General features: G+C 41.9%; 2 protein-coding genes across 4 annotated transcripts; one reads left to right on the top strand and one right to left on the bottom strand.

The window, feature by feature from the left end:
* The first annotated feature begins 53 nt into the window (after positions 1–53).
* prrt1 (proline-rich transmembrane protein 1) lies at positions 54–7,597 on the top strand. 2 transcript variants are annotated; one of them, XM_063009781.1, is made up of 4 exons: positions 54–262; positions 1,999–2,375; positions 2,456–2,647; positions 6,467–7,597. In XM_063009781.1, exons 1-4 carry the CDS (start codon positions 244–246, stop codon positions 6,641–6,643), a joined length of 765 nt encoding a protein of 254 aa, XP_062865851.1. In that variant the 5' UTR covers positions 54–243; the 3' UTR covers positions 6,644–7,597. The 2 variants fall into 2 exon arrangements, with proteins under 2 accessions (XP_062865851.1, XP_062865842.1); XM_063009772.1 differs by having other exon boundaries at positions 2,453–2,647.
* Positions 7,598–12,596: 4,999 nt separating this feature from the next.
* tmem268 (transmembrane protein 268) lies at positions 12,597–24,815 on the bottom strand. Of its 2 annotated transcripts, XM_062989459.1 has the most exons (10): positions 24,730–24,815; positions 24,389–24,465; positions 21,819–21,928; positions 17,699–17,793; positions 17,429–17,536; positions 16,229–16,387; positions 15,254–15,364; positions 14,164–14,253; positions 13,842–14,051; positions 12,597–12,933 (listed from the first exon to the last, which is right to left on the bottom strand). In XM_062989459.1, exons 3-10 carry the CDS (start codon positions 21,925–21,927, stop codon positions 12,766–12,768), a joined length of 1,050 nt encoding a protein of 349 aa, XP_062845529.1. In that variant the 5' UTR covers position 21,928; positions 24,389–24,465; positions 24,730–24,815; the 3' UTR covers positions 12,597–12,765. The 2 variants fall into 2 exon arrangements, with proteins under 2 accessions (XP_062845529.1, XP_062845536.1); XM_062989466.1 differs by lacking the exons at positions 24,389–24,465; positions 24,730–24,815 and adding an exon at positions 22,217–22,297.
* Positions 24,816–25,222: the final 407 nt, after the last annotated feature.

Genomic DNA, 25,222 nt, shown 5'->3' with positions numbered 1-25,222 from the left:
GGTCGGGAAAATCCAGTACGCCACACTCACTGCACATCTGCTAAATTAAACACAGGATTAAAAACAATTAAAAGCGAATCAAAATCTTCGTTTTACCTGAAGATGCTGGAATAGCGCTGAGGATTCGACCGTTATAACGGTTCAAGCATTCAAATTTAAATTTGAATTTGATTTCAACAAAGGGCACGCGCGCGGACGGGCTTATTTCTAACCGACACTTCGCCGTACCAACTGTCAAACGAGATGTCGTCAGGGAAACACGGTAAGAATCGTTTAATATTGGGGGTTTTGGAGATGATACTCTTAATTATCTTTATAATTAGGAGTTTGTTGGTTGATTTTATTGAAAATAATTTGCTCATTAAGAAATGATCAAAGTACTGATCAGCTGCGTCTTTTTCTCAAGCTGTATTGTCGTCTGGACCTAAATTAAATTGGAATTATTCTCTGCATTTTGGTCTAACATGCTTCACAATGTCAGTCTTTCAGCTAAATAAATATATTTACAATACATTTTCTTTTTTGCACCATTTTACAACCAATATTAAATGGAAAAACGAGAAAATCCTGGAAAAAAGATAAACCCTGCTCAATCCCAAATGGCTCTGCACACCCTACATAAGCACACTACATAGAACATGGAATAATGGTGTCTTCACACCATTCAGTGCTGATATATATATATATATATATATATGGCATCAGTGTTTAGGGTGTAATTATTTATGGCTGTGTCACCTTCATCACAAACTGGGATTTTTGAACTGGTATTGAGTTGCACCGTGTCTCACTCTGGGTACCTGCACACGGTTTAGCCCAAATGTGTCATGTCCTGTTTCATATGACCTTTATGAAAGAATGGAGACCAATATTAAGAATTAACTAGGGATGCACCTTCTCATTTCCATGTTTATTACCAAAGCTCTGTCAGCCCAGACCTGTCCAGTACTAATGTCCTCTTATCATATCTGAATTTTCTTTACTAGGGATTGAAGCAAAATGATACTGTATTTGGGTATATCCAATTTCCCATTGTATTTGCGTCAAGGAGGGATGCAGGCTCAGACATGGGTCAGCTTTCAGCTCCACCATTCCACCGCCATGCTGTCTGTATTTCTACACCACCATGACTAGACTAACAGTAGGAGTCACTGTTGCAGTGGTAGATATGTGATCCCCAGCCTAGCTCCCCACCCAAGACACATCCAGTTGTGTCTGTAGGGGTCCTGACTAGGCCACTGGCTCTGCCTAGGCTCAGTGGCGGTAGGCCAACCAAGCGTATCTTATTTACAAATATGAACAGATCACAATACGTATAGAAAGGAAAACAACCATTGGACTACCAATTATATCAATTTGCACCCTAGACATTAGCCAGTTTTATGCCCACTTTTTGTGTCTCCTCATACACAAATAGCCAACAAACTGGGAGGATGTGGACTAGCACATGCTTCCTCAGACACATGCAACCAGCCAGCTGCATTATAAGTCTGTGTGATAAGTCAATGACTGAACAATGACTGTGTTGCCCACCCTTACATCCGGTGTTTCATTTATTTAGCTTGAACTAATAATTACCCTGTTGTGTTATATTTTGTGTGACAGTTCTATTCTGGTGATAATAGTGAGGGTTACATAACGGCCTGTCCTCAAGTATTCCGAATTCACACACATAGAAACACTGATGAAGTCAATATTCTGTACAGGCCTAGATTATTGACATGTGCATTGAGCTCACTGACATTGACTTGTACTGAGTAAATGAGCTTTAAAATCAATTTTATCAAAGAATGTACGATACTATTGCAATGACATTGGTATTACAATATTTATTTTTTGAAATAAATAGACCAGCAGCATTAGACCAGTGTAGGTCTGTGGCCAACAGTTCAAACCAATACATTTGACAAAGACAATCCGATTAAATTCCATGTTTTAAAACGTCATTCACATTTTAAAGTCATTTCAGTCGTCTTTCTCATTTCTGTCTGACTGCAGGTCTTGACGAAGCGCCAGGAAGGCAGACCATGACTCAACCAATCAGCCAAATGGCTCCCCCACCTTACTTGCCTTCTCAGGACCCCAACATGCCCCCACACCCTCCTCAGACCGGATACGGACCTCAACCCAGCTACGGACCTCAACCCAGCTACCCCCCTCCTCCTCCGCCCCCTGGTTCAGATGGGTATTTACAGGACACCCCGTACCCCAGTGGAACCCTCGGTCATCAGGCAGGCAACAACGGCTACTCGGTCCAGACACAAGGGCCTGGAGGTTCCGTGCCTCATCCTCCCATGGGTTATCTGCAACTAGGATACCCGCTCCAGCTTCAGCCCTGTGCTGCTTATGTACCTGTATATCCGATTGGAACAGGGGTAAGTCATTAATAGCGGACACAGACATTCGGACTCCATCTTTTACATGTCTAACCACCCGCTCTCTTTATCTCTAGCAGGGCCAGGCTTACCTGCCTAATGGCACGCCCCATGCGAACATAGCCCCAGGGCAGATGCCAATGCAAATGCCCACCGGGGTCGCTTTGATGGAGCCACGACGACCGCCTCATGACTACCTGCCCATCGCCGTGCTCACCACCATCTGCTGCTTTTGGCCCACAGGCATCATCGCCATCATCAAAGCCATACAGGTGGGCCAGCGTTAATGAGCAGTGTGCTGAATCCTTATGAATATGAATCAGAGAAATGAATGACGAATGTGAAATATTCTGTGTTGCTTTGCCAGGCATATTAATAGACTCATGAATCTGGAAGGAACCTGGTGAGAATTCGGGTCAACTGAAGCGCCAGTACCTAGCTACCTACCAAATTACCATCAGACAGAACATTCAGATCTCAGAAGCTTAGACATTTGTAGTTTACTTCTCTTTAGGTCCGTGTATCTGTATCGATGGGAACTAACTCATATCTTTTGTTTGTATGGTTTCATTTTACACCAGCATGGGCAAACGAAATAGACACAAACATGCTGCTTGTTTACTGTTACACTGTCTGTGTCAGGTCAAATTTGTCTTCGTAATAATTATCCTTGATGATTTATTTTTTTAAATCAATTTAAAACATCCAAATGACTAATTGGGTCATTCCTGGGATTTGGTGCCTTTTGGACTTTAAAACTTCTTGAAAATGAAACAGGGACTGCGTTCGAAATCGCATACTTCCATACTCAATAGTACGTGAAATAAGGACGCAAGAGCGGTTAGTATGTCCGAATACATAGTATACACAAAGAGGTACACGAGAAGTACCCGGATGACCGGGTAAATTTTTACCCCTTTTTCTCCCCTTTTTAGCGCATCCAATCGTTCAATTAGCATCGTGCTTCCTCTCTGTCTATGCCGAACCCCGCCCTGACGGAGGCGATGGAAGCTAACCCGTATCCCCTCCGAAACACGAGCAGCAGCCAGATGCATCTTTGCCACCCACACATCGACGAGTTTGGCGCCACCTAGCGTCGCATGCGGAGAGACACACCCTAAGGGCACCCCCTCCCATCCCTGTGCAAGCGCCTCCAATCGGCCGGCAGAGAACGCGATCGCATTCTGACAGAGAGAGACCCACATCCGGTCCTTTGTCCCACCCCCCCACATGAGCGACCGGCCAATCGTTGCTCATATAGCCACTCGGCTTCGAACCGGTAAAGCAAGGCTGGATTCGATACCACGCTTCTCAGAATCCAGCCCCGGTTGCAGCGCGTCTCTTTTCACCGCTGCGCCACCTGAGCGGCGGCAGTCATGTTCGAGTATGCAAGCGATGCACACTTGTGGTCCGCTAATGTATCCCATAATGCAACTGGAGCTGCGTAGGCGTTCAAAGCGGAATAAGAAACAAGAAAGATCGCGGAAAACGGAGAGTCCTCTGTATACAAGTGTAAATAAGATAAATAAAATAAAACATTTTAAAGACGAATAAATAAACTATGTTTACAGTTTACACAAACTGTAGGGTTATTTTTTATTTAATTATTTTATTTGCACATAAAGTCAGGTTCACAAGTACAGTTATCTTTGGACATACAGGCTAATAATTACCAATATACAGTACATGGCACAGCAAAAAAAAACTAAACTAAATAATAGAATGGATGAATAAGATTAGCAGTTTAAGACCATTTAAGATAGGACATCAACAGTTGCCAAATCTGCCAGAATCTATGTGTTTTCCGATGCAAGTTATATGTCAGTTGCTCCAGTGGAAGCACTGTTGTAGCCTGGTTTAGCCAGAAACTAGCAGATGGAACTTGAGGAGTTGACCATAAGAGTAAAATACATTTCTTAGCAAGAGATACTAAAATGAAAAATAAATGTCTGTATCATAGTTCAGCAGAAAAGAGCAGGACAAAAGGTTAACTGGACCTTCAATATTTTCTCAAGTTCACGATGCACCCCCTTCCAAAAAGGATGTATCTTGTCACATGACCAAAAACAGTGTAAATATGTCCCCTTTTCCTGTTTACATTCGGAGCAGAGACCAGAATAGTCATGGGAGATCAAACTAGGTTTTATTCAAACATTTTTATGCAGTCTCTGACCCAGGATGTCCACCCTGTTACGGACAAATGCAGAACCGTCGTGTTTCTGTCTTTCAGCTGCACTTAAGACCGTTCTTCAAAGGTGGATCATAACAGGGTGGACATTCTGACTAGAGATGGGACGATCGATCGACTTTCAATCGATATCGGCCGATTTTCAATCAAAATATGCTATCGACGATCGGACGATATTTCCCAAATGTAGCCGATCCGATCACTTGATATATAAAGATCACGTTAAGTTAACAGCTCAGTGAATTGATCCAGACTTTGCGCTACAAAACACGAACCATCACATCACCATTCATCAACCATCATACAGAAACCATCATGAAAGCTCTTCATGACCTAAAATAACATCATTAACGTTGTGCATCATACATACGATGCAATTTTGCTGACTGAAATATTTACTTTAAAAAGATAATACAACCCGGTCACATCTGAGCCGATTCTATCAGCACATTATTCAAACTCGTGTTCAGTTTGGTAAATCGTAAGTGGTTCTTGCTTTTGATGTAAATGAGAACAGAAAACGTTACAGAGCCAATCAGAGGCAAAAGTTTATTCATTACCAAATTCGTTAGTTCAGGATCATCTGCTAAACTTTTAGGGTAATCAGAACTTTTAGCTCCACAGACGGAACGAGTCTGACTCGGTGACCGCTCTGTGTTAATAGCGGTTTAATTAAGCTTTTTAATTAAGCTTTTTAATGTAAGAAAGTCACACAAAATGTTGTGTAGTAGCTGGTGTTTATTTAAAACCACAGCATTTATTAATAACAGTAAAAACGGAGAGAGAAACTTACGCGTCACATTCGACTCCTGAATCAGAATCATTTAAAGCGACACTGTGAACAAAGCGTTTTTTTAAAGAAACACACACACGCTGTTGCTTTCGGTTTATCTTTTAAGTTTTTTTCAGACTAAACTGGATAACATTAAACCTGTGTGTGTGTGTGTGTGTGTGTGTGTGTGTGTGTGTGTGTGTGTGTGGTCAGTTAGACTAATAAGATATGTCTCCTGTGGGTGAAAAAAATAATTGTTTGGATACTTTATTATTTACTGCTGATTTTGCGCTAAAAATTGCATGTCATCCCCCCCCCCCCCCCCCCCCCCGATCGAAATCGACTATCGGCCGATTGCCCTGAAAGGAGATCGGAGATCGCAATCGATGCCAAAAAACCCGATCGGTCCATCTCTAATTCTGACATAAAATTAGCCATTAGCTAGCGAGTGAGCAAAACCATGCTAGCATAAAAGTGAATTCATGTGATAATTTTTAAAATGATCAGATCGTGTTGCTTTTTCTCATATATCCGATAACAGGGTGGACAGGATGTCATGGTTGACCATATAAGACTTTTAGGATAAAATGTGGAAAAAACAACATTAACATGAGGAGTTTAATGAGCCGCTCATCTTCCACAGCTGTTTTCCCTCCAAAACGATCATGTGAAAGCCAGGAAATGATGTCAGGATGTAAAACAGCTCTTCATTTTACGAGACAGTGGTAAGAGATAACAGGGTGGACAGAAACCTGAGGGACGTGTGAAAAACCCTCATAATCAGCAATAAAATCAAACTCATGAAGAAAATAAATCCAGGGTTTAGAGGAACTTAATCAAAAGCTTTTAAACAGTATTGAAAGACTGAGATATTTTCATGATTAAACCTCATATATCATCACTAAATCAGAATGTACAGCACTGGGGATCATGGGAAAACCTCTGCTATCTAACAGATAAAAACAGTATGTATACAGTCGTTTTATTTTGGGGGGTAGAAAACATTGTGTTTAGGGGACACAAAAGGCACCGAATTGTAGGAATGACCCAATTGCTCCTGCTTTAGAAATGTAGGGAGGAAAACGTAGCTTCTTCCAAATCCCCAATAACCCCCCGTTTCATCCGCTTTAGGTACGTACAGCGATCTCTAGAGGCGACATGGTGTCAGCGGAAATCGCATCTCGCGAGGCGCGTAATTTCTCCTTCATCAGCCTGGCCGTGGGCATCGCCTCCATCGTGCTCTGCACCATCCTCACCGTGGTGATCATCATCGCCTCGCAGCACCACAACGAAGAGTGGGACCCGTAGGTCTGCGGCGCCGGGACCGGAGGCGGTACGGCCAAGCGCTGTGCCCGTAGCAGCATTCTCTGCTTCACACCTCGTTCACTTTATTATCACCAGAATCCTTTCTTATATCAGTTTACAGGCATGCGTTAAACCAGTCAGTATCGAAGAGGGGTGGAGCCGTACCTGTGGGGAACACGGAACAAAACACACACACACACATGCACACACACTAATCTACAAACAACAAACCAAACTTCTCACATATACATATAGGTCACGGCGTGTACATATTGTGTTTGCGTTCAGTGCGTTCCGTCTATGATTCGTGCATTTCCGGTTTAGATTTTACAATGGTGTACATTAGAAATAAGATCTTAATTAAAAGGCTTAATATTGACTGTGAGGTCAGGTTTAAGTAAAATAATCTGCTGTTTGTAGTTTCTTATTAGATCAAATAATATTGCTCAGATTTGCCAAAAATATACACCGATCAGCCATAACATTAAAACCGCCTCGTTGTTTCTACCCTCACTGTCCATGTTATCAGCTCCACTTACCATATAGTTCTACAATTACTGACTGTAGTCCATCTGTTTCTCTGCATGCTTTGTTAGCCCCCATTCATGCTGTTCTTCAATGGTCAGGACCACCCACAGAGCAGGTATTATTTAGGTGGTGGATGATTCTCAGCACTGCAGTGACACTGACATGGTGGTGGTGTGTCAGTGTGTGTCGCGCTGGTTTGAGTGGATCAGACACAGCAGCGCTGCTGGAGTTTTTAAACACCGTGTCCACTCTATTAGACACTCCTACCTGGTCGGTCCACCTCGTAGATGTGAAGTCAGAGACGATCGCTCATCTATCGCTGCTGTCTGAGTCGGTCATCTTCTAGACCTTCATCGGTGGTCACAGGACGCTGCCCACGGGGCGCTGTCGGCTGGATCTATTTACCACCACCATGTCAGTGTCACTGCAGTGCTGAGAATGATCCACCACCCAAATAATACCTGCTCTGTGGTGGTCCTGGGAATGTTCTGACCATTGAAGAACAGGGTGAAAGCAGGCTAACAAAGTATGTAGAGAAACAGATGGACTACAGTACAAGGAGGTGGTCATAATGTTATGGCTGATCGGTGTATTTGTGATCTCTCATGAGAGGAGCATAAGAGTAGATTTCTTGTGTAAATAGATGTAGATTGTTTGGTAAGATTCTGGTGAATTGTCTTGTTTTGTAAATACGCAGCTCGTTGCTGATGGAGAAACGAATCAGTTTGACTTATTAGTAATAAATAATATGAAGCACATTTTGCACTCAAAACATCTGAGTTACTTTTACCAGTAATGATGAAGCTTAAACACGGTAATTTGTGAGCTATGGCGGTACAGTGGTACCCAAATAATCATGCATGTGTGGAAGGACTTTAGTTATTCTCTCAGATTTATGATGTATGTATTATACATTATTTATTGATTATTTATTCGTGTATATTTAGTTCATTATTTAAATATTTATAAATATGTTTAGCCATAGTTCTCTTGCTGATGATGAGAATACACGTTAGATTGCACAGCCTCGGTGTGGCTCATTTTTAGCTAAGCATGTTACATTTTTATACTCAGTGCTCTTTCTTTCTTAGTGGTATTTCAAAAGTAGAAGCGCTGCTAGCTTACACACAACACACGGACCTAAAGCGCCACGGTTACATTTGTCTTTTTAAAATAATGAAACGTTTGATCAATCCCGCTAGCGTGAAGGAAAGTATTAGATATTAAAAACCAGGAATTTTTTTCTCGTGAAAGCGTTTCGCACTTTGAGAGCGTTTGTGCACTTTGCATAAGGTTTTTGTAGAATAAATCCAAGACCAGAAGTCAGCGTACTGCTTTTACTACACAGCATTTACCGCGCGAGCTCTGTTGCCATTAACATTCGGACATAAACAATCGCCTATAAGGGCTTCAAGCCCGGCGTTTCTGATTTCTGATTCAGACCGGAATAAAGCCGTTCATAAAAATGAATGGATGATTTTGTCTTTGTCCCTGTGGAGAGCTGCTGAAATCTGGGATGTTCTTACCGCCCCTATATTTACTCAGATTTTATGGGAGATTTAATTTTATTTAAGGACTGATATGGACTTTGCATAGTGTTGGTGCTCACAAGCTGCACGTTCCAAATGGGAACGTAGTGGATTATACGGCAGCCAGAACCTGAGTTCTTAAATAATGATCAAATTCTTGATTTCTTTTTAGGATTTAAGTGATTCATTTTATTCATTTTACAGCTGGCCCGTTTGTGCTCTTATCTATTTGCTATTTTGATATCGATAGGCTTCGTGTATTTGCAAGTCTTCTCTCTAATGCAACTAAAAATCCATCGATGTATTTATTGTACACGTAAAAAAGCAATTTAAGCATTTTGACTGTGTATAATAGAATGGCGAGTTTAAATCAGAATTCTTTGTGCACAACACTGACGATTATAGTTTGTATTGATATTTTAGTATATTATACCAATGAAATGAATAATATTTAAATCTTTTTTTTTTATCGGGTTGAATTACTCCAGACGAACTCCAGTGATTTTGCTTCTCTTCATGAATCTGTCACAAAACTGATTCTGTATTTTTGCATTCAGCTTTGCTGGGGAAAAAATGGTTCTCTGTGGTTTCTGCTCCTTTATGATGCTGGTTGTCCTGAAGCTTGTAAACGTGACTGATGGCTTTTGTAGAGAAGCTGCTCGATGACTTGTGTAACCTGTCGTTTTTGAGCTTTATTCTACTGATGAATGCTGTACGTGTATAAATTCTGTCGTTTCAATTAAAGACGCACCGCAGGAACTGGTTGTGGTGCAGATCTCTGCTTTCCTGTCCCGATTCCTCTCTCTTCTTCTCCTGGCGGCCTATTTATAGATGCCCTGTTTTCACCAAGGCTGTGTTCACACAAAGACGGATCTGTTTTTACACCGATTAAAACCACCTCCTTGTTTCTACACTCACTGTTCTACAATTACTGACTGTAGTCCATCTGTTTCTTTGCATACTTTTTTAACCTGCTTTCACCCTGTTCTTCAATGGTCAGGACCACCACAGAGCAGGTGCTGCTGGAGTTTTTAAACCTCACTGTCACTGCTGGACTGAGAATAGTCCACCAACCAAAAATATCCAGCCGACAGCGCCCCGTGGGCAGCGTCCTGTGACCGCTGATGAAGGTTTAGAAGATGACCGACTCAAACAGCAGCAATAGATGAGCGATCGTTTCTGACTTCACATCTACAAGGTGGACCGACTAGGGTAGGAGTGTCTAATAGAGTGGACAGTGAGTGGACACGGTGCTTAAAAACTCCAGCAGCGCTGCTGTGTCTGATCCACTCATACCAGCACAACACACACTAACACACCACCACCATGTCAGTGTCACTGCAGTGCTGAGAATGATCCACCACCTAAATAATACCTGCTCTGTGGTGGTCCTGACCATTGAAGAACAGGGTGAAAAAGTATGTAGAGAAACAGATGGACTACAGTCAGTAATTGTAGAACTACAAAGTGCTTCTGTATGGTAAGTGGAGCTGATCAAATGGACAGTGAGTGTAGAAACAAGAAGGTGGTTTTAATGTTATGGCTGATCGGTGTATACTACCACCAGTACAAGCATCCTGGTCAGGGTTGTGGTGGGTCCGATTCATTGGGCGAAAGGCAGGAATCACCCCGGATAGGTCGCCAATCCATTACCAGGCAAGCACACACACACAGCACATACACATTTTTTGTAGCTCCAGTTGGACAGACTGCATGTCTTTGGACTTGTGGAAGAAAATCGGAGCACCCGGTGGACACCCATGTGGACACAGGAAAAAAAACTGCAAACTGTTGTTGGCCATGTACCCTGGACTGTGTTTTTAATGGTCTAAAATGTTCCATATTAGTGTAGACAGGGCCCAAAAGCAGTGAGTACAGATTGCACTGTCTGTATTCTCACACAGTCTTATACTGTGTTATTTTTACCACCGTTTACTGTCCAGTCCATTTAATGCCCCCTGTGCCACCTCCTAAATGCCACTTTTCTATTTTTAAATGTGACTAACAGGTTTCTTTCAGCGGAATCGGAGCTACGCTGGAGAACCGGTCCAGCCAGACTGTGCCGGATCACAGATGGTCATTTAACCCCCTGAAGAGACTCAGCATCTCGGTGATCGTTTAAGCAGACCTCACACTGCTCCCTCCATCGTGCTCTTCGGCGTCTGCAACACAGGCCAGACGTTCGCTGCGTCTTTAACTGTGCGCATGTGCTGTTTGTACCGAGATTTCACTGTACTCGGTGTTCCATCATCATATGGTGTTCTTCCTTCCTCCTCATTACAGTGTGTTTTATGATTGCACTGTGCAGTCTTCTTGCTTCTGATAGGCTGCGTTGCTTCCTTCTTTCTGTCTGTGCTGTTACATCGGCAGATGTTCTATGTATTTTCCTCAGTAAACATTTCCTTACTCTGTTTTGTGCTGTTCTGCTATTTTCTCTGTGCTACATTACCCTGTGCTTTCTTTATCTGTGCTATTCTGCTACTTTCTGTGTGCTACATTATCCTGTGTTTACTTCATGTATGATATTCTGCTATTCTCTGTGTTACATTACTTTGTGCTGTGTTTGTTGTGCTGTTCTGCTAATTTATCTGTGCTATGTTACCCTGTGCTTTCTTTATCTGTGCTATTCTGTTATTTTATCTGGGTTACATTACTCTGTGCTTTCATTATCTGTGCTATTAAGCTATTTTCACTGTGCTACATTACTCTGTGCTTACTTTATTTATGATATTCTGCTATTCTCTGTGTTACATTACTTTGTGCTGTGTTTGTTGTGCTGTTCTGCTATTTTCTCTGTGCTACATTACCCTGTGCTTTCTTTATGTGTGTTATTCTGCTACTTTCTCTGTGCTACATTACCCTGTGCTTACGTTATTTATGATATTCTGCTATTCTCTGTGTTACATTACTTTTTGCTGTGTTTGTTGTGCTGTTCTGCTAATTTCTCTGTGCTGTTACCCTGTGCTTTCTTTATCTGTGCTATTCTGCTACTTTTATCTGTGTTACATTACTCTGTGCTTTCTTTATCTGTGTTATTCTGCTATTTTCTCTGTGCTTTCTTTATCTGTGTTATTCTGCTATTTTCTCTGTGCTACATTACTCTGTGCTTTTTTTATCTGTGCTATTTTGCTATTTTCTTTTTTCTGTACTAATTTCTTATTTTATCTGGGTTAAATTACTTTGTGCTGTCTGTATGTTGTGCTGTTTTGCTGATTTCTCTGTGCTGCATTGCTTTATGCTATGATGTGTCTGCTACTTGCCCTGTGCTGCAATACTACACCCTGTGTTGCCAATTTTCTGTTGTGTTGTGCTGCCATCTGCCCTGTGCCACACTTTTTTTTTACCCTGTGCCATCTTCATTTCTTTTGCCGTGTTCTGCATTGCGTTACTCTGTGTCTTCTTTTCTGTGGTTCAATGCTACCATCTGCACATGATGCTGTGCTGCCTTCTGCTTTGTGTTGCTATGCTGTGCCGCATATGCCATCCTCCATTACCCTGCTGTAATTAGATGCTGTGCTTCCTCATTTTCTGTGCCATTACGTTACACTGCACTGCCTTCCTCTTTGTGCTTAGCTATAATTCTCTGTGCTGTTTCCGATTCTGTATTACAGTCGTTTAGACTCCTTTCGTGTCTGTGCATTTTTCATTTTACTCTCTCTTTCTTTTTGTTAATAGTTGGCACACATTTTACCGCCTTCCTTCCTGTGCTGTTTAGTACATTGTGCAGTCTTCCGGTTACATAATGCTCTTATGCGCTGCCGCTTGTGCTGTGTTGTTGTGAGCTGTTTCGAACCCTTGGAGGTCTGTAAAAATTCACAGACTCGCGGTCTGATTCATGCTGACATCCTCAGCAACTCCGCTGGTCCTTTTTCTTTCTGAATGCTTATACAAGACCTGTATTAGACTGATGCTTTTATTTTTTATTAACCCCACCACACACAAGAAATAAATTAATATATATTTATCATTTCAAAGAAGTATAAAAGCCAGGCTCGGATTTATGTACACGATGCAGCACATCAGTATTTGGACAGAAATGCATCTGAAGCACTCCCAGGTCAAGTCTCTCTATTTTAGGAGTTTGTACTGTACATACTGACAAAGGCAAAGCGACGCAGTTGTGCAATGGTTCCTCACTGAGTCTATGGGGTGACGTGGGGCGCAAGGGAGGCCCTCCGAAATCAGCAGTTTCACGTAGGCAGCGCTGTAGATCATCAGAAGCTGGTGGGCAATGGTCTGAAGAAAAAAAACACATACACAAATGACTTGGTGTAAAAAGCATGCACAGCACTCTGGGGATTATAAACGATGGAGAGGCACCAATCCATCACGCCTATCCTCAGCCACCCCCCCCCTCCCTCAGATATTTAAGCAATAGAACACGAGAGGGAGTGTGTTATTACGAAATCACGGCTGTGATTTGGTCGCAGACACGAGCCGAAGGCGAGTCCCGTAGATCATTACAGCCGTGATGTTATTCGCGATAACACACGACCTCAAGTGTTCTATTGCTATTATACAACAGTTTTTACAAATTAAATAAAGAAAATAAATCAAAGAAGCCCTGAATTTCATATTAAATATGCTTTAATATTGACAATACCTTCCACCAAAAAGTAGTTTCACAACGAATGAGTTGCTGCTATGCAACGGTAAAAATTCCCTACCCTGCCTTAACACAGTAGGCTAAAAAAGGCATATAGTTTAACACTACAAAGTAACGCTAGTTTGGAATAAAATAATAAGCGAAGATGAAAGGAAAAGGAGAAAAAGCTAAAAAAATAAAATTAATTAAGAATTAAAAGATTCCATTCATTGTGCAGTTGGCAACGCGTCAGCGGAGTAATACAGTTGTGGTGTGAAAAGGCCGTTATCACAAATATCAGCACGGTTAGAACGCTTCTCAACCAATCAGATTGTAAGGTCGGAACTAACTGTTGTATAAAGCCAGTTACCGCTGGGGATTCGAACCTTGTATCCCAGCAGTAGCAGGTTAGCTTAATTTACTGCTGCATCACCCGAGTGCCCGGCCTTATTCTTTTAAGGGATATTTGTCTTCCAGTCAAATCTTTAAATGACTAAGGTGAAGTAAATTAACTTAAATGCTAATCCGTAATAAAATGTGGTGTGCAGCTCTTGTGTACCTGACAGGACAGGGTCAGGTCTGGTACCAGACTGAAGCTCTGAGTCAGTTTAAACTCGTCTCTCTGTCTCGATGAGGTTCGCCTCTCTCCGCCCTCCACCAGCAGCGGACACTCCTCATCAGGTTCTGCTCCGTCTGATCCAGCGTCGTCCTCGGACATCCGGACTTCGGCCATTAGAACGAGGTGGGACATTCGTTTCTTCAGTTTGTTCTGGAGGGGAATTAAAGAAAGTCTGGTTGTGATTCTCAGTAGATTATAAACATTAGTCTTAACTTTATATACATTTTACTGCATGGTGTAGGTGTTACAGGAGCCTGCGTACCTGTATCTCATCCCTGACCAAGTCCAGCTCCTCTAGCGTCTCAGTTAGGGCTTGCAGGCAGGGACCCAAATCCCAGAACACACAGCAAAGCTAAGAGAAACAAAAATCACATGATTTATGATGACGATATCAGAGTTTGTCATGTACAACATGAATCTATCCACCCAACTGGTCTTGTATTAACAGTTCAAGCAGCTTCTGGTGGTGTGATGCTATGTGAAATGTCTTCTTGGCGTCCGTTGGGCCTTCAGATAGAAACCAAATAATGCCACAGCCTATCTGAATATTATTTATCATCATGTCCATTCTTTTACAGCCACAGTTTATTATCTTATATGGTAAGATAACAGTGCATTATAAATAAGGCCCTACCTAATTCACGACCGAAAAAATCATGTCACGGACTGTGAAATGAGCCTTTTCCCATGTAATATGTCATTTGCTGTGAAATTCAAAAGTGCCTCACGTTAACTAGTTAATCTGCACTATGAGGCGTCCTAGCAATCCTACGGCAATTCAGTTAGCAATCGGTAAGTCAAAATGTCCAAGGTGTCCAAGTGTAAAGCAGCTAAAAACACGACTCGGGTAACTGAGTTTGGAAAACTCAACCAATTCTGTGGACGAGGATGAGGATTTTCGTATTTGAGACAGAACATGAAGCCTCGCACCGGCGCTGGATGTTCTAGGTTTACATTGAAGTGTTAAGGTAGTAGTGCTGTGTTTTGTAGCTTCCATATATTCTATAATTTAATTTATGAGTGTAATTTAATGACTGCCGTGAAATGTGGTGCTAAAATTCCGTAAAATTTTAGCACATTTTCCTTTGAGTTTAGTTGGGCTTTAATTATGACATTTGGCATGATTTATCTTCACAACGATGCCTGTATACTTCAATAACCTCTCTAGGCACCAGATCTCAATCCAACAGAGCAACTTCAGGATGTGCTAGAACAGGAGATTCACAGCTTGAATGTGCAGCTGTAAAAATCTGCTGCAATTACATGATAATCACCACGTAAAGAGAGATTTTGTAGCCGAATTTGACGTTTCATCAGTTTATTTAACATTTTCTGGTGTCGCCTGCATGTACCTGCATTTTTCCAGTGCACTTCTCTATCCAGTCTGCCACCCCCAGCAGCAAGCTGTGTGTGACGAGACGCTCGTTCACCTGCATCAGTCGTACATCAGTATTTATGTTGATCTGCAATAAAAAAACACACCATTTAAATCACTGTCAGTTACTGATTAGTGTAGTCTGCAGTTCAGTGTCATGTCGTCGTCAAGCATCAAGCAGAAGAGAAATTATTACGCTTTACTGATTTTGTTGTAACAAACTTACCTCCTAAATTCACACCTGATATTACTTCAGGAGTCTTACATGTGCTATGTAATGTGATGCATGGGTGTGTATATGATAGACGGGTCTTTATGGGATTAAATACACATGAAAAATACTATTATAGTAAAACCTGTTCCTGCACATTGAAGCATGATTGTGTGCTGCTAATAAAATTATAATATTAATTAGGGATGTAACGATACATTCTACCTGCGATGCGATTCACGATACTGGGTTCATGATACGATTTTTTAAACAAAATGAAATTAAAGACAAATTATGACAAAGTTTCCTTTTATTGTTTCTTTAAAAAACTATTTTACAAACTGTGCAAAACAATGCTGCACATTTCCCTTTTTGTGTAAAAAAAAACTGAAATGGAATAAATAATACAAATAATACAAATAAAGAAAGTATCCTCACATAAATACTTTTAGCTGTAAAATTCCGAACCTGGCAACCCTGTAGTGACGTCAACCAGGCGAGGTGAATAGCGCCAGCGCCCTCTGCTGTTTAAAGTTAATATCGATTAATTTTACATAAATTACCCATTCGAATCGTGGCACATGTACAACGATTTTTAACTGTCTTGTGGTGCATCGTTACATCCCTAATACTAATAAATGCCAGCTCGATGTAGACCAGTTGGCCAGCTGGTTTGCCGTGCCCTTCAACAGTCTGGATTGTTTCGGTAGATGCCAGGTAGAAATCAGACAAGCTTCCTGCCTCTTTGTTGTTGTAGTAGAAAACGAGGATGATGATAATGGTGATGAAGATGGTGACCAGTGTCACACACAGGCAGAGCAGCCAGAAGTTCACGGCGCTTTCCCTGAGGTAAAGGTGCACGCTGGAGAACACGGCGCACCACAGCACCACGTATATAATCTGCCCAAAACAGAACAAAAATGAGGGATTAGAATTTATTTTCACAGTTCTGCTGCACCAACACGTCTATACAGAGTCAGACATGAATAAATAAATAAATGAAGCAGCTCTGATTGCAGTGCAGAGAGCTGTCAGATCTGTCAGGCTGGATATCAGGCGCTTTACTTTCCAACTTCAAACTCCTGATTTTTCACTCTGTTTAAGAAATAATTTCATTAAGCATTTTATAAACAGCTTACAGGGCGCTCAGGGGTCTACTGGCCCATTTGTGCTATTGGGTTTGAACCCCAGCAGTGCTATCAGCTGGCCTGATCCCTGTGATGGATTTGTGCCCCGTCCAGGGTGTTTCCCAGTGAAATGAAATAAAAATAAACATCTTTATTTTTATTTAGGGCTCTCAGGTGGTGCAGCGATCTATTACACTAGCCCACCATCGCTCTCGGGTTCAAATCCCAGCTGGTCTGAGCCCTGTGATGGATTTGCACCTCGGCCAATGTGTTTCCCAGTAAAACCAGGCCCGCTGCCACCTTGACCAGGATAAATAAAGCGGTTGTTGAAATTCAATAACCATCACACTTGGGTTTTAAGCACAGAGGTGCAATTGGCCGGCCAGACATCTACACAGGCATGACACGTCTGGTGTGGAGTATTTGAAGCCCTGTATTGGATAGATCTGATCCCTGTCTGTCCGAGGTGTGTCCCAATAAAACTGTTAAACTGTACCCGCTGCCACCCTGACCAGGATAAAGCGGTTGATAAGATGAAATTAAATACAAATAAACATCTTAGGGTGCTCAGGTGGCGCAGTGGTCTTATTACGCTAACCCACCACATTTGGGTTTGAAGCCCAGCGGTGCTATCAGCGGGCCAGACATCTACACAGGTGATGACTACAAGACTACATGACATGTCTGGGGTGGGGTAGTCGAAGCCCTGTGTTAGATATGAGCCCTGTTCGGGGTGTTTCCCAGTAAAACCAGGCCCGCTGCCACCCTGAGCAGGGTAAAGCAGTTGATTAAATATGAAATTAAAATATCTTACTAGGGCCAAGATGAAATGAAACAAGGACGAATTAAAGAACAGGTATCTTCTGATGGAAGGGGGATCCAGTGCACTTCTGAGAGGAATCTCGAAATCCTCCACAGGGATCTGAGTTAGAGGAGATAAAGAATTATTCAGTACATATTTAATAATGCACAGCAGAATTACAGCCAAGGTTAAACGATAAGGAATATGTATGTGTTATGAATTTTGTGGCTTTTCGTGGTTTGCAGAGATTATTTTTTTAATAGAGACCGAATGGGCACAAACCTGGAAGCCTTCTTTCTCCAGCAACCCCCTGCAGAGCGTCAGGTCAAAGCTTGGGAATAAAAAAGAGGAAGCGGGTACAACCAGCACACACTGACCTAATAAATATGCACACACACACAATCATCAACTTAATTAGCATTAACAATATATCATAATAAATAATATAAAATAGCGTGTAGCACTAAAAACAAAACATCCAGTACCAAACTAATGACCGTGCACGAATTCCTTCCTTCTTACAGCCAAGGTTAAAGGTTCACACACTCGTAAAGGACTGTATGTCGTAGCAGGCTTGGGATTTTAATGATTTCCGCAACACATTAACTTGTTTGTCCAAAAAAAGTGGTTTCTTTATAAGTTCATAATTAGCCGGTGTTTTATAATGTCCTCATGAGTATATAATCGACCACAGTGAGTGAGTTCCACTTACATAAGACTAGTTTGATTTGACTAATTGGACTAACCTACAAGCATTACAAGGAAAAAATCAGTTATACACAGTTTTTTAGACTATATGGAACAGTCGTCTCTGCCAAGGTCAGGAAGAAAACCTAAGGTGTCACCTTAGACTGAAGTCATGAATCTGATCTTTCAGTCAGGGTTTCTTTCCAGCCAGTGGCGGCTCAGTGGTTAAGGTAATGGACTAGTGATCAGAAGGTTGCAGGTTCAAGCCTCACCACCAGGTTGCCACCATTGGACCCCTGAGCAAGGCCCTTATCCCTTAATTGCTCAAACTGTATTTGGTCATAACTGTACGTTGGTTTGGATAAATGCACAAATGTAAATGCAAATGAGACTGCAATTACCCATTAGGGAAAGTTGTAGCCTAGCGGTTTAGCTACTGAACTAGTAGGTTAGTAAGGTTAGTAAGGTTGCTGGTTCAAGCTCCACCTCTGCCAGGTTGCCAATATTGGGCCCTTGAGCAAGGCTCTTAACCCTCAGATGCTTAGACTGTACACTGTAAGTCGCTTTGGATAAAAGCGTCCGCTAAATGCCTAAAATGTAAATTAAGCCTCGGCAAAAGATCACAGTTCTGTTTACTGTACATATTGGGTGCAGACGAACAAGCCCTATTTTATTTAATTCTAGAGCTTTCTACACCACTAAAACTATCATCTTATTTGTTGGACGTATTTTTCTGCCCTTAAATGACTGCTATGACACACATGATCCTTCAAAACGAAAGTAAAGCTTTGACCTTAGCTGTACTGCATCTGCACAACAGCCCGTTCTTTTGCTTTTGTTAAGGTGTTTACATAAAAATAGACAATTGTTCGGAGCTAGGTGTGTCATCATTGGATAATCCGGTGGCTGAGCACGTCTACTGCAAAACCAAAGAAGCAAAGGTCAGACATTTTGATTGATCAACTGGTCAAGTCAAGTCAAATTTATTTCTATAGCGATAGACATTTTTCCAGTAGACATCGTCTCAAAGCAACGTTACAGGATCCAGGACTGACAGACCAACAACCCCTGTTGAGCAAGTCAAGGGTGACAGTGGCAAGTAAAAACTCCCTTGAAATTACAGGAGAGGAACCAGACTCAGCAGGGACCCCCGTCCTCCTTGAGTGGCCTGGAGAATAATTTTGAATGAATGGAATTTACACAAATCAGATACTGTAGACCCTTGAGTTACGAACGGTTTACCATACGAACATTTCAGGTTACGAACGATCTTTTTCAACTTAACGTACGAACAAATTTCGGATTACGAACAGAAATTCGCGAAACATGTGACGTCACGAACAAGTTGACTCAGACCACCTCTCTCTCTCTCTCTATATATATATATACTGTATATATACAGTGTATCACAAAAGTGAGTACACCCCTCACATTTCTGCAAATATTTCATTATATCTTTTCATGGGACAACACTATAGACATGAAACTTGGATATAACTTAGAGTAGTCAGTGTACAGCTTGTATAGCAGTGTAGATTTACTGTCTTCTGAAAATAACTCAACACACAGCCATTAATGTCTAAATAGCTGGCAACATAAGTGAGTACACCCCACAGTGAACATGTCCAAATTGTGCCCAAATGTGTCGTTGTCCCTCCCTGGTGTCATGTGTCAAGGTCCCAGGTGTAAATGGGGAGCAGGGCTGTTAAATTTGGTGTTTTGGGTACAATTCTCTCATACTGACCACTGGATATTCAACATGGCACCTCATGGCAAAGAACTCTCTGAGGATGTGAGAAATAGAATTGTTGCTCTCCACAAAGATGGCCTGGGCTATAAGAAGATTGCTAACACCCTGAAACTGAGCTACAGCATGGTGGCCAAGGTCATACAGCGGTTTTCCAGGACAGGTTCCACTCGGAACAGGCTTCGCCAGGGTCGACCAAAGAAGTTGAGTCCACGTGTTCGGCGTCATATCCAGAGGTTGGCTTTAAAAAATAGACACATGAGTGCTGCCAGCATTGCTGCAGAGGTTGAAGACGTGGGAGGTCAGCCTGTCAGTGCTCAGACCATACGCCGCACACTGCATCAACTCGGTCTGCATGGTCGTCATCCCAGAAGGAAGCTGACGCACAAGAAAGCCCGCAAACAGTTTGCTGAAGACAAGCAGTCCAAGAACATGGATTACTGGAATGCCCTGTGGTCTGACGAGACCAACATAAACTTGTTTGGCTCAGATGGTGTCCAGCATGTGTGGCGGCGCCCTGGTGAGAAGTACCAAGACAACTGTATCTTGCCTACAGTCAAGCATGGTGGTGGTAGCATCATGGTCTTGGGCTGCATGAGTGTTGCTGGCACTGGGGAGCTGCAGTTCATTGAGGGAAACATGAATTCCAACATGTACTGTGACATTCTGAAACAGAGCATGATCCCCTCCCTTCGAAAACTGGGCCTCATGGCAGTTTTCCAACAGGATAATGACCCCAAACACAACCTCCAAGATGACAACTGCCTTGCTGAGGAAGCTGAAGGTAAAGGTGATGGACTAAACCCAATTGAGCACCTGTGGCGCATCCTCAAGTGGAAGGTGGAGGAGTTCAAGGTGTCTAACATCCACCAGCTCTGTGATGTCATCATGGAGGAGTGGAAGAGGATTCCAGTAGCAACCTGTGCAGCTCTGGTGAACTCCATGCCCAGGAGGGTTAAGGCAGTGCTGGATAATAATGGTGGTCACACAAAATATTGACACTTTGGGCACAATTTGGACATGTTCACTGTGGGGTGTACTCACTTATGTTGCCAGCCATTTAGACATTAATGGCTGTGTGTTGAGTTATTTTCAGAGGACAGTAAATCTACACTGCTATACAAGCTGTACACTGACTACTCCAAGTTATATCCAAGTTTTATTTCTATAGTGTTGTCCCATGAAAAGATATAATAAAATATTTGCAGAAATGTGAGGGGTGTACTCACTTTTGTGATACACTGTATATATAGGTGAGCGGACATTTGGACAGCGGACGGTGTTTTTCCGGTGTTTTCTTTATATTTTGTAAAAATCAATATTAAAATGTTCCCAAAGAAGGTGCAGAGGAAGCTTAGTGGTGAGAAAATGAACAAATCACTATTTGCTGTTGTTCTGTACTGAAATGTGGTGTGTGTGTTTTTACGTACAGTACTACTGTGTAATGTTGTTTATTATTGTTCATTACAGTATTATCTATGCTATAATTTAAGATTTAAGGGAAAATATTCTTGTATTTATAACAAAAAAGAGCATTTAAGACATTAGAGAGGTTAGGGGTAAGAGGGGGTTTGGGGGTCTGGCACAGATTAATTCTGTTTACATTATTTCTTATGGGAAAAAAAGGTTTAACTAACGAACGTTTTGACTTAAGAACAGCCCTTCAGAACCGATTAAATTCATAAGTCAAGGGTCAACTGTATACACAAAATGAATTCAAACTAAAAGGAGAGAATAAACAAGCGATTGGAGTTCTACTACAATTCAGATGAGTGGGAAATTGTGTACAGTTATATTTCGTCTGAACTAAGACGAGCTTTCAAACTTTTCTTGAGTGGTTCCACAGAAATGTGTTCTTCAGACTTCAACAATGAATGAAACCAGTAGTGTAACTGTTAACGGCTGGTTATTGCTACAGATCTTGCAGTTTAGCGTTAGGAAATAGTGACGGGACCCTGTGTAACATACCGTTGCTCCATGCGCTCGCTCTGCTTGCTGAAGTGGTTTCTGAAGAGATCCAGGGTTCAGGTCCAGGATCCGTCCTCTCATCGATGCTCTGAGAAGCCCCCTCGTCCATGCTAAAGGAGGACAAACGGCTATCAGTGTAATTCATCTAATTGTTAAAAAGGTGTCTCATAAACTCCCTATAGCTGCACCGTAGTGTTGAATGTCAGTAGGTTCTGCATCTGATTGAGTACTATGGAGCTTAAATATTTGTGTGATGGGTCTAACCTATAATTAATAATTATTTTATATAGTTTATGGTGACTTCATGCAGAATCTAATTGCCCTTTTGTTTGTAGATTAGATTTATTGAAAGAGAAAATATTAGGACTACACATTTTGCTGCTCTGTGTGGTTCAGACCTTTACTGAGAAGCTGTTGTAGAATCTGTAGCTGAGGTGTGAACAGCAGGATGTAAAAACAAGACCGGACGAGCACACATCACCGCCTGGAGGAAGTTAAATATCATCTAAACTGATCTAATCATGATCATAATCATATGATCCGTCTGCGTGCGATCTGAATAGACTGAGGATGAGAAATGAGAGTCGCTCGCTCAGTCGGCCTTTAACATCATTTATTTCTAATAAAAATAAACCAAATTTACAAACAACTCAGAATAACGCCGCTGCGTGTGTCATATCTTCTTAGTTTCCTCGTTCTGTATGGACAGGCCTGATCTCCTTACAGAATGTCTTGTAAGAGAGGGCTGTAAACAGAAAAGAACACAGTCTCCCAAAACCCTGAAGCGTTTTCAGTTATAACACAAGCAAAACAACAACACTCTTAGTACACAAAGCTAATCTTCAAATGAATGATTTTACAAATAGGCAAATAATTTATTCATTTATTAATTCATTTAATCATTCTAGCAGCTCTAATTGGCTTGACTGCACATTTTTAGACTTGTGGGAGGAAACCTAGTGGACACACAGAAAGAACTCTGGCCGCCCAGCAAAGGTAATCGAACCCAGGCTACCCGCTGCGCCACCATGCCGCCCGACAGGCATTTCATTCAGTTTTTATTTGTTCAAAGCTGCTTTAATGCTTTTAGTGTATTACATAATTCATTATGTTCCCTACATAGTGCACTAGATTGTATATTCGATCATAAATTTATGTTCCCTACATAGTGCACTAGATCGTATATCAGATAACAGATTTAATACACGATGGGGAAAAAGTCTGTGTCGCCTGCATGCGCGTGTGTGCGTGTGTGTGTGCGCTCTTGGCTGCTCGTTCTAGATTCCGGGAGATTTTATCTGACTCGCGGGCATCAGGGAGCCGCTATGTATATGCGGGAGACTCCCGGAACTTCCGGGACACTTGGGGTCTGACACTCATCTACAGTACAAATCACAGTGCTTACAATTTTGTTTTTTGCCATCAGCTCCCAGTTCAGTTGAGAATGATCCACCACCTAAATAATACCTGCTCAGTGGTGGTCCTGTGGGGGTCCTGATCATTGAAGAACAGCATGAAAGGTGGCTAACAAAGCATGTAGAGAAACAGATGGACTACAGTCAGTAATTGTAGAACTACAAAGTGCTTCTATATGGTAAGTGGAGCTGATAACATGGACAGTGAGTGTAGAAACAAGGAGGTCATAATGTTAGGCCTGATCAGTGTATTTTGCATACTTTATGCAGTGCATCTACAGTTTCCTTTGCACTTTAGGGAGCAGTTCTCTCTAAAGAAGATCTAAACAATGTAAAACTCTAATCTAAAATTAGATTATATGCTCATATAAATATACTAAAATATGGTAAAATAATTCATTAGAAATTAAACATATGTTCGCTTTAAAACTAATTTTGAACAAAGTGACCCGAGGGTGTCGTAGTTGCAGCTTAGCTTCGCTATTTATGTTCAGACTAAAACAGGAAGCATCAGCCAAGCCATTTTTTTTTTCAGTTACATAAAGAGCCGTGCAGCTACCCAGCAAAACAACACATTTCTCAACTAGTTTTTGCGTCTCTCTTTCATATATTCGTCTAGAACAAGTGACACTGCGATTCTTAGACATTCTCGACTATTAAAACCACGTTCTGTTTTTCTGCTTGTGGATTCCCACAAACACAAGATTGTTTTAATGCATTTCCTTCCCAGTTTCCTCCCAATCTAGTCGTGTTTAATACCTGAATGTATTTTGCTGAACTGCTACACACTGAGGAGGAGTAGTGTGACGACTCTGACACGTTTGCAGTAGTTGCAGGCCTCTTCTTTTCACCTGCAAGAGGTGGGTTCATGTGGAGATCCGTATCATGCACGGAGAGGAACCCACCAAGCACCATTATGCCCTGTCTCAGGGGTTGTTTTAACTCTCACTAATGTGTTTTAATGCTATTATTACTCTGTATTAATGAGCACACACGTGCTGAAGCCGGACCCACTGGTATTTTGATTGGTCAACCGGAATGGCACAGTAAGTTCCCCAAAGTTTCCAGTTATCATACTGGTTTTAAACTGTAACCCTGCCTTTTTAGAAAGTGCTCAGAAACAGTGAAGAAGAAGAAAGAATAGTTTGTACTTACTGGACTGCAGATGAAGATTTTAACACAGCACCATATGCCCGACACCCTCCAACACCCTCAGTCTGCGAACGATGAAGCTGGTGACAGGAAGAGAAAATCACATTTGCAGATAGATTTGAGTGGTGTGATTCTTCAGCTCCTCTCTCGCTCCCACTCTGGAACTCAGTTAGTCTGCGAGTGATGAAGCTCACATTTTATTACTGATGTGTGAAGGAAGGACTAGTCCATCCTTTACTCTTGCAGAGAACTTGTTCTTCTTTCACATGATCCTACCGTAACTAAGTCTGGGTTATTTTTTCTAACACGGGGTCTCCCACTTCTGTCAGGCTGTCAGGACTCACCTGTCTGGTTCTTAAGCTCTTGCTGTTTTCTCATTGCCTCAGTTGCCTGGCTCAACGAATCCTGCGCGCTTTCGCTTTCTCCCCGCAGCTCATCGCTGACCTTACTTCCTACTTTGTGCTTTCTGACACCTTAGTGACGATCCCTCCCCTCCTTTCACTCTTCATTCCATCTGCCTTTCTTACTCTTTATCTGTTTCTCTCCACCAGCTTGTGACTCAGATCAGCTGGGCCACATGACTAGAGGAATGCACAGAGAAGGAGAAAAACTGTTTATTTTTTATTCAGTCCTGCATCAGTAAGGCAGAAGCGACATCTCAGGGGAACATCACCTAGGCTCTGTGATTGTGCTGCATGCTGAATCATGCTGATCTGTATACTGAACTGTTCCACTCATGGTTCCAGTACTTTATACACCAATCAGCCATAACATTAAAACCACCTCCTTCTTTCTACACTCACTGTCCATTGTATCTGTTTCTCTACATACTTTTTT

Source organism: Trichomycterus rosablanca, chromosome 2 (assembly GCF_030014385.1).
Source record: "Trichomycterus rosablanca isolate fTriRos1 chromosome 2, fTriRos1.hap1, whole genome shotgun sequence".
Classification (NCBI taxonomy): Eukaryota; Metazoa; Chordata; class Actinopteri; order Siluriformes; family Trichomycteridae; genus Trichomycterus; species Trichomycterus rosablanca.
The sequence above is the reverse complement of the archived record's forward strand: the minus strand, read 5'-3'. Positions and strand labels throughout refer to the sequence as shown.

Coding starts and splice junctions, on each gene's coding strand:
- prrt1 (XM_063009772.1), top strand. Junction 2,376..2,452: donor TATATCCGATTGGAACAGGG/GTAAGTCATTAA, acceptor CTTTATCTCTAG/CAGGGCCAGGCTTACCTGCC. Junction 2,648..6,466: donor CCATCATCAAAGCCATACAG/GTGGGCCAGCGT, acceptor CATCCGCTTTAG/GTACGTACAGCGATCTCTAG.
- tmem268 (XM_062989459.1), bottom strand. CDS start 21,927: ATGGACGAGGGGGCTTCTCAGAGCATCGATGAGAGGACGGATCCTGGA. Junction 17,794..21,818: donor AGCGAGCGCATGGAGCAACG/GTATGTTACACA, acceptor CATATTTATTAG/GTCAGTGTGTGCTGGTTGTA. Junction 15,365..16,228: donor TCTACTACAACAACAAAGAG/GCAGGAAGCTTG, acceptor TTTTTATTGCAG/ATCAACATAAATACTGATGT.